This window comes from Erythrolamprus reginae, chromosome 1 (genome assembly GCF_031021105.1).
Source record: "Erythrolamprus reginae isolate rEryReg1 chromosome 1, rEryReg1.hap1, whole genome shotgun sequence".
Taxonomy (NCBI): domain Eukaryota; kingdom Metazoa; phylum Chordata; class Lepidosauria; order Squamata; family Dipsadidae; genus Erythrolamprus; species Erythrolamprus reginae.
This window is the reverse complement of record NC_091950.1, coordinates 425,480,971-425,489,048: the sequence shown is the minus strand read 5'-3', so window position 1 is coordinate 425,489,048 and position 8,078 is coordinate 425,480,971. Positions and strand designations below refer to the sequence as shown.

Sequence of the window (8,078 nt, the reverse complement as noted above, 5' to 3'; positions counted from 1 at the left end):
AGCTGCCAAAAAAGCCAACACAGTTCTAGGCTGCATCAACAGAGGGAGAGAATCAGGATCACGTGAAGGGTTAATACCACTTTAGAAGGCCTTGGGAAGGCCACACTTGGAATCCGGCATTCAGTTTTGGTCACCACGATGCAAAAAGGATGTTTTGGCTCTAGAAAGAGTGCAGAGAAGAGCAACAAAGAGGATTAGGGGATAAATGGAGGCTAAGACATATGAAGAACGGTTGCAGGAACCGGGCATGGCTAGTTTAATGAAAAGAAGGACCAGGGGAGACATGATTGCAGCCTTCCAACATCTCAGGGGTTGCCCCAAAGAAGAGGGAGTCAAGCTATTCTCCAAAGCACCTGAGGGCAGAACAAGAAGCAATGGGTGGAAACTAAACAAGGAGAGAAGCAACTTAGAACTAAGGAGAAAATTTCTGACAGTGAGAACAATTAATCCATGGAACAGCTTGCCACCAGAAGTTGTGAATGCCCCAACAATGGACGTTTTTAATCAGATGTTGGATAACCATCTGCCTTAAGTAGTGTAGGGTCTCTTGCCCAAGCAGGGGGTTGGACTAGAAGACCTCCAAGGTCCCTTCCAACTCTGCTGTTGTTGTTATTATTAACTTTACGATTGGTGGGCTTCAACTCCCAAAGTTGGACACTCCTGGCATAGGGTCTCCTGCTTGAGTTGAGGGGCTTGGAGTAGATAGATGACCTCCAAGGTCCCTTCCCATTCTTTTATTTTGTTATTTTACCATCTATTCTGGCCTTGCGGCGCGAGAACGGCGCGGCTTGACCCTCGCCGGGCCCCGTAGGCAGCAGTGTCTGGCAGGGTTGCCATGGCAACGCGAGGTCCGCCGGCTGCGGCCTACTACTCCTACCTCGGCCGATGGAGAAATACGAGCGGATCCGGGTGGTCGGGCGGGGGGCGTTCGGGTGAGCACGGGAGGGGCCGGGACCTCCCCCCTCCTTCTAGCGCCCTCCGGCTCCAAAATCGGTTCTTAATAATGATTGGGGGGGGGCGTCGACGTCAAAGTGGAGGTGTGGGACTACCACGCCCCATCGTCCACAGCCGGCAAGCCTTTTAATCCCCCGCTCCTCCCCTTTTCCCCGCTCCCTTCTAAGAGAAAGGCCCTCCCAAGATGGGCCCTCCCAAGATCCCCCTGTGTGGATCGTGCGCCGCCATCAGCATTCAGCTCTGCTGACGTAAACCCCAAGTTGAGACCCCAGAGGAAGCCCCCTCTCCCCCCCCGGTCCTTCCTCCCCTTTGCACCCTCTGTACCCACGTGGGAAACTGAGGCACAGACAGGGCGCCATTACTCGGGCTGGCTGGGCTCCCCAAGGAGGGTCCCATCCCAAGATGACCCCTCTCCCCATATGGAAGAAACCCCCCCCATAACCTGCATCACCCCCTTGATATTCCAACTGTAAAAGGGGGCTCAAGGAGTGGGAGGGGAGCCAGCTGGTCCCCCCATGAAAGAGAAGCCCCCTCCCTATTCCCCCTGCACTCTTGGCATGCCCAGCTGCTTCCCAAAAGGGGTCTCAGGGAGTGGGGGGGGGGGTGTCAGCTGCGCCCCCAGTGAGGGGGAAGCCCCCCATGTACCCCATTGCCCCCCACCTTTTGACACATGCAGCAGCCCTACAAAAGGGGGCTCGGCGTGGGAGAGAATCCTCTCCATGCCCACCCCGCCCACCTTGACAAGTCCGGCTGCCCCACAAAAGGGGGCTCAGGGAGTGAGCAGGGGCTTAGGTGTGAGAAAAACACACCCACACTTTGCCCATCTCTTGCCCCTTGACCCACCCCGGCTGCCCCGCAGGATCGTCCACTTGTGCCTACGCCGACTGGACCAGAAACTGGTCATCCTGAAGCAGATCCCGGTGGAGCAGATGAGCAAGGATGAGCGCCTGGCAGCCCAAAACGAGTGCCAGGTGCTGAAACTGCTGCACCACCCGCACATCATTGAATACTACGAGAACTTCCTGGAGGACAAGGCCCTGATGATCGCCATGGAGTATGCCCCAGGTAAGGGTAGGGGAGCTCTGCCCATCAAAGGGTCAACAAACCCCTTGGTCAGATGGCTGGCACAGGGCAACTCCTGGCCTCCAAATGGAAGGCTAGCTTTGTCTGCTATAGGTCTAATGGGCAGGTGCCAGGGTCTATCTCAGAAGTTTCCGGGCCTCGAAGGAGCTTTGTCCACCAAAGGGTTGAACCCTGGGCTCAATGGGCAGTGCCAAGCATAGTTCCCTCTAAGCTGAGCAGTGAGCAATCGCTCACTTAAAAATCATCATCAACTCAGAGTTTTCCACACCTGCCCAGAAGCCGAGAGGGAAAGAGGGAGAGGGAAGGAGAGAGAGAGGAAGAGAGGAAGAGAGAGAAACAGATAGAAAAAAGAGAGGAAGGAAGAGAGAAAGAAAACGAATGGGAGTAAGGAAGAGAGAAAGAAAATCAAAATCTAGTTTGAAACTAGCTCAACTATTTAAGTGGCATTTTGATATTGATGGAGTTGCCCTATTATGAGCTCACTGTTATAGACACACAGGACAGTATTTTATTTTGAAATTCTCTGAGGCAAAACAGGGTGGGTTTTTTGTTTGTTTGTTTATTTATTTAATATTTCTGTGCCGCCCAATCCCGAAGGGACTGCCGCTCAGACACTATACTTTTCCACCCACCCCCCCAAAAAATTAGAGGAAACACTGGTGCCAAGAGGCGGGCCTGGGTACCTCCTGACCTTGAAAGGGAAAGGGACTTTTGCCCACCAAAGAGTTGAACCTTGGTTCTGTATCCTCAATCTGAGTATTGCACTGGCAGTTCTGGGTTAGCAAAAACTTCAGAAGAGAAGGATTGAGGGGTAGTGATTTCTGACAGTCTCAAAATGGGAGAACAGTGTGGTCGTGCAGTAGGAAAAGCAAGTAGGATGCTTGGCTGCATAACTAGAGGTATAACAAGCAGGAAGAGGGAGATTATGATCCCGCTATATAGAGTGCTGGTGAGACCACATTTGGAATAATACTGTGTTCAGTTCTGGAGACCTCACCTACAAAAAGATATTGACAAAATTGAACGGGTCCAAAGACGGGCTACCAGAATGGTGGAAGGTCTTAAGCATAAAACGTATCAAGAAAGACTTAATGAACTCAATCTGTATAGTCTGGAGGACAGAAGGAAAAGGGGGGACATGATCGAAACATTTAAATATGTTAAAGGGTTAAATAAGGTTCAGGAGGGAAGTGTTTTTAGTAGGAAAGTGAACACAAGAACAAGGGGACACAATCTGAAGTTAGTTGGGGGAAAGATCAAAAGCAACGTGTGAAAATATTATTTCACTGAAAGAGTAGTAGATCCTTGGAACAAACTTCCAGCAGACGTGGTTGGTAAATCCACAGTAACTGAATTTAAACATGCCTGGGATAAACATATATCCATTGTAAGATAAAATACAGGAAATAGTACAGTATAAGGGCAGACTAGATGGACCATGAGGTCTTTTTCTGCCGTCAGTCTTCTATGTTTCTATGAGTGGTTCATTTCCGGCTCAGCTGATCACGGATTTCAAAGACCAGGAGATAGAGGAGTACTGGCACAGTAGGCCACTTTTCTTGCCATCTGAGTCCAAGAGTGAGAGTGAAGGGGAGTTAGGGACTGAGGACCCACCGGAGTCTGTAGCACCCCCAGTTATGAGATTGAGTAAGTCAGAGGACGATGGGGCATCAGAGGAGCGGGACCTATATTAGATGCAAGAGTCAGGAGAACTAGGTCCAGGCATGAGTAACTGAAAAGAAGAGGTTCTTGGTGTTAATAGATCTATGGGACACTTGGCCACGCCTTTCCAGTATATAAGGGACTGCTTTAGGGTAAGGGGATGTGGTAGGCAACGTTCATTATGGCTGGGTGAGATCTGGAGAAGAATGAGTACTACTACTACTACTTTAAAATCAACTCTGAACCCATGTAAGGCATCTCAGCAAAGTAAGCCCCGTTTGAAGATCAGAGAACACTTCAAAGGGGAATTAATTGAGGCTACGGAATGCAGCTTGGCTCCAGCTGCGAGGCAATTATCTCAGAAACCCTGTCAGAATGGACTAAAAAATGCATATAGCGTTTTAGAATGGGACTTTTTGTACATAATATAGATCTTAAAGTTTGAGATCTTGTTGTGTGTGGCTTTTTATTCATCAATACTAAGCCCAGAAAGAACAGGTCCTAATGGGCAGTGCCAATGAGCAGCACTGGGCACTGCCTGGTCTTGAAAATAGAATAGAATGGAATTCTTTATTGGCCGTGTGATTGGACACACAAGGAATTTGTCTTTGGTGCAGATGCTCTTAGTGTCCATAAAAGAAAATATACATTTGTCAAGAAATATTAGGCATAACAGTTAATGATTGCCATAGGTTCAAATAAGCAATCAGGAAACAATCAATATTAATATAAATCATAAAGATACGGGCACCAAGTTATAGTCATACAGTCCTAAGTGGGAGGAGATGGGGGATAGGAACAATGAGCAAAAACTAGTAGTAATAGTAGTGCCGGCTTAGTAAATAGTTTGACAGTGTTGAGGGAATTATTTGTTTAGCAGAGTGAGGGCGTTCAGGAAACTGTTCTTGTGTCTAGTTGTCTTGGTGTGCAGGGTTCTGTAGCAACGTTTTGAGGGTTGGAGCTGAAACAGTTCGTGTCCAGGATGCAAGCACCACAAAGAATGTTCTTTCTGCGCCAACTCAGGAAGCTCAAACTGCCCAAGGAGCTGCTGGTCCAGTTGAGTTGGCGCAGAAAGAACATTCTTTGTGGTGCTTTTTTGATGACATTTTTGATGTTAGGTGACCATTTTAGATCTTGAGATATGATAGAACCTAGAAATTTGAAGTCTCAATTGTTGATGCTGTGTTGTCTAGTATTGTGAGAGGTGGAAGGATGGGAGGGTTTCTCCTAAAGTCTATCACCATTTCTATGGTTTTGAGTGTGTTCAGTTCTAGATTGTTCTGGTCGCACGACGAGGCTAGTTGTTCAACCTCCCGTCTGTATGCAGATTTATCATTGTCTCAAATGAGTCCGGTCACTCCTTGTATTGTCTGCAAACTTCAGTAGTTTAACAGATGGATTGTTTGAGATGCAGCCATTGGTGTATAGAGAGAAGAGAAGTGGAGAGAGTGCACAGTCTTTCGGGGTGTGTGTGTGTGTGTGCTAATTGTACAGGTATCTGATGTGATTTTTCCTAGCTTCACCTGCTGCTTCCTGTCTGTTAGCAAACTTGTGATCCACTTCCAAGAGTGTTCAGGTACTGCTGGCTGAAAAAAGCTTCGCCCATCATAGCGAGCTGCATTGGTTGCCAGTCGGTCTCCGAACGCAATTCAAGGTGTTGGTTATCATCTTTAAAGCCCTAAATGACTATTTACAGGACCTCTGCCTCCTTCATACCTTGCTGCGTCCAGTAAAGGCCCACAGATTTGACGTTCTCCAGGTCCCGTCCGCCAAACAATGTCAGTTGTCAGGACCTCGGGGAAGGGCCTTCTCTGTGGCGGCTCCGTCCTGTGCAATCAACTGCCCCCAGAGATCCGTACTATCTCCACCCTACCATCTTCGGGAAAGCTGTTAAGAACTGGCTTTTCCGGCGGGCCTGGAATTAGGATTGATTGCAGTTTGTGTGGGGTTTTTATGATATTGATTTTTATTGCATTGTTGATGTTACTGTTATAACTTTTATTGCTTTCTACTGCTGTTGTATTTATGATTGCTGTTAGCCGCTCTGAGTCCCTTTGGAGTGAGCGGCATATAAATATAATAAATAAATAGCAGGTGCCAATGGGCTATCCTGGGGGAGGGGGGGAAGCTTTGTGCGCCAAAGGTTTGGGTGCGAGGGAGAGAGAAACATTTCACACTTACTCAGAGTTTGAAAGTGGCAGCCCTGGGCAGCCCCTCTGATCAGCTCAGCCCAAGCAGAGCCAGATCGCATTGGGATGGGAGACCAAGGGGAGTTGAAGGTCTGGGAGTTGGAATCCCCAACGTTCCAAGGTTGGCACTTGTCAGTCCTGCGAGGTCAGATAAGTGGGCACACTCCTAGCCTCTTCCCCTGGACCCCACAGCTTCAGAGGTTGTGGGGGCTTCACGGGAGGTTTTTAAGAAGAGATTGGACAGCCACTTGTCTGAGGCAGGGGAGGGTCTCCTGCTTGAGTGGGGGGCTGGACTAGAAGACCTCCAAGGTCCCTTCCAGCTCTGTTCTGATCGATTGATTGAATGTTGCCATCTGATGGGAGCTAGGGATTTTGCCTCTTCCCTGGCAGCCTTAGCCCCATGGAAGGCCCTTCCCTGAAATTTTATTTATTTATTTATTTATTTATTTTATTTTATTTTATTTTATTTTATTTTATTTTATTTTATTTTATTTTATTTTATTTTATTTTATTTTATTTTATTTTATTTTATTTTATTTTATTTTATTTTATTTATTTATTTATTTATTTATTTATTTATTTATTCATTCATTCATTCATTCATTCATTCATTCATTGATTCATTCATTTATTCATTTTGTCCAATACACAATGAAGGTTATAGAGGATACACTCGTAGTAAAATATATCAAAGAAAGAATAGAAGAGATATAGGAATAAAATATAGGAATAAAAATATATCAATGAAAGAATAGAGAAAGGATATAGGAATAGAAGAAAAGATATAGGAGATATAGGAGAGACAATAGGACAGGGGACGGAAGGCACACTGGTGCATCTATGCACGCCCCTTAGTGACCTGTTAGGAATCTGGAGAGGTCAACCGTGGACAGTCTGAGGGTAAAGTGTTGGGGGTTAGGGGATGATACTACAGAGTCCAGTAATGAGTTCCATGCTTCAACAACTCTATTACTAAAGTTGTATTTTTTACAGTCAAGTTTGGAGCGGTAAATATTAAATTTGAATCTGTTGTGTGCTCTTGTGTTGTTGTGGTTGAAGCTGAAGTACTCTTTGACAGGGAGGACGTTGTAGCAAATGATCTTGTGGGCTATGCTTAGGTGATGTTTGAGGCATCGTAGTTCGAAGCTTTCTAAACCTAGGATTGTAAGTCTAGTTTTGTAAGGTCTTCTGTTTCGAGTGGAGGAGTGAAGGGCTCTTTTGATGAAGTATCTCTGGACAGTTTCGAGGGTGTTAATGTCCGAGATGCGGTAGGGGTTCCAAACAGATGAGCTGTATTCGAGAATGGGTCTGGCGAAATTCGGCTACCTGAAGTCTAAGGGCACGAACCCTGCTGTGACGGGTGCCCAAGATTTTTCCCACCGATTGCTGAGTTTTGAACTTTCTGGCTGAAGGAGATCTCTAGAGTATGGGGATAAGCCCCTGTTTCCTCTCCTGTCACTATACAGTTAGAAAAGCTTTTCCTTCAATCTCGAAATGGTCGAGAAATTCTTGGACGGCACCGACTCTATCGATTCTGTGCACTTCAGTAACCATCTTGGGCACCCATCAAAGCATCGTGCTGCACTCTAACCACATGATCGAAACATTTAAATATGTTAAAGGGTTAAATAAGGTCCAGGAGGGAAGTGTTTTTAATAGGAAAGTGAACACAAGAACAAGGGGACACAATCTGAGGTGAGTTGGGGGAAAGATCAGAAGCAACGTGAGAAAATATTATTTGACTGAAAGAGTAGTAGATCCTTGGAACAAACTTCCAGCAGACGTGGTTGGTCAATCCACAGTAACTCAATTGAAACCTGCCTGGGATAAACATAGACCCATCCTAAGATAAAATACAGGAAATAGTATAAGGGCAGACTAGATGGACCATGAGGTCTTTTTCTGCCGTCAATCTTCTATGTTTCCTTCCTTCCTTCCCGCTCTTTCTTTCTTTCTTTCTTTCTTTCTTTCTTTCTTTCTTTCTTTCTTTCTTTCTTTCTTTCTTTCTAGCAATAGCACTTAGACTTATATACCGCTTCCTAGTGCTTTCACAGCCCTCTCTAAGCGGTTTACAGACTCAGACTCTTTTGCCCCCAACAATCTGGGCCCTCATTTGTCCCACCTGGGAAGGAGGGAAGGCTGAGTCAACCTGGAGCTGGTGGGGGGATTTGAACTGCTGACCTACAGCTA

General features: G+C 46.4%; 1 protein-coding gene across 6 annotated transcripts in view; it reads left to right on the top strand.

The window, feature by feature from the left end:
* The first annotated feature begins 823 nt into the window (after nucleotides 1-823).
* The window catches only part of NEK8 (NIMA related kinase 8), a 33,040-nt gene continuing 25,785 nt past the window's right edge, over nucleotides 824-8,078 (top strand). For 3 of the 6 annotated variants that reach the window (XM_070735498.1, XM_070735499.1, XM_070735503.1), the window contains exons 1-2: nucleotides 824-932; nucleotides 1,814-2,019. In XM_070735498.1, coding sequence (XP_070591599.1) covers nucleotides 886-932; nucleotides 1,814-2,019 — 253 coding nt within the window. In that variant the 5' untranslated portion in view covers nucleotides 824-885. Of the gene's footprint in view, nucleotides 933-1,813; nucleotides 2,020-8,078 lie in introns of those variants that run through there. The other 3 variants (XM_070735502.1, XM_070735501.1, XM_070735504.1) reach the window with 2 other exon arrangements.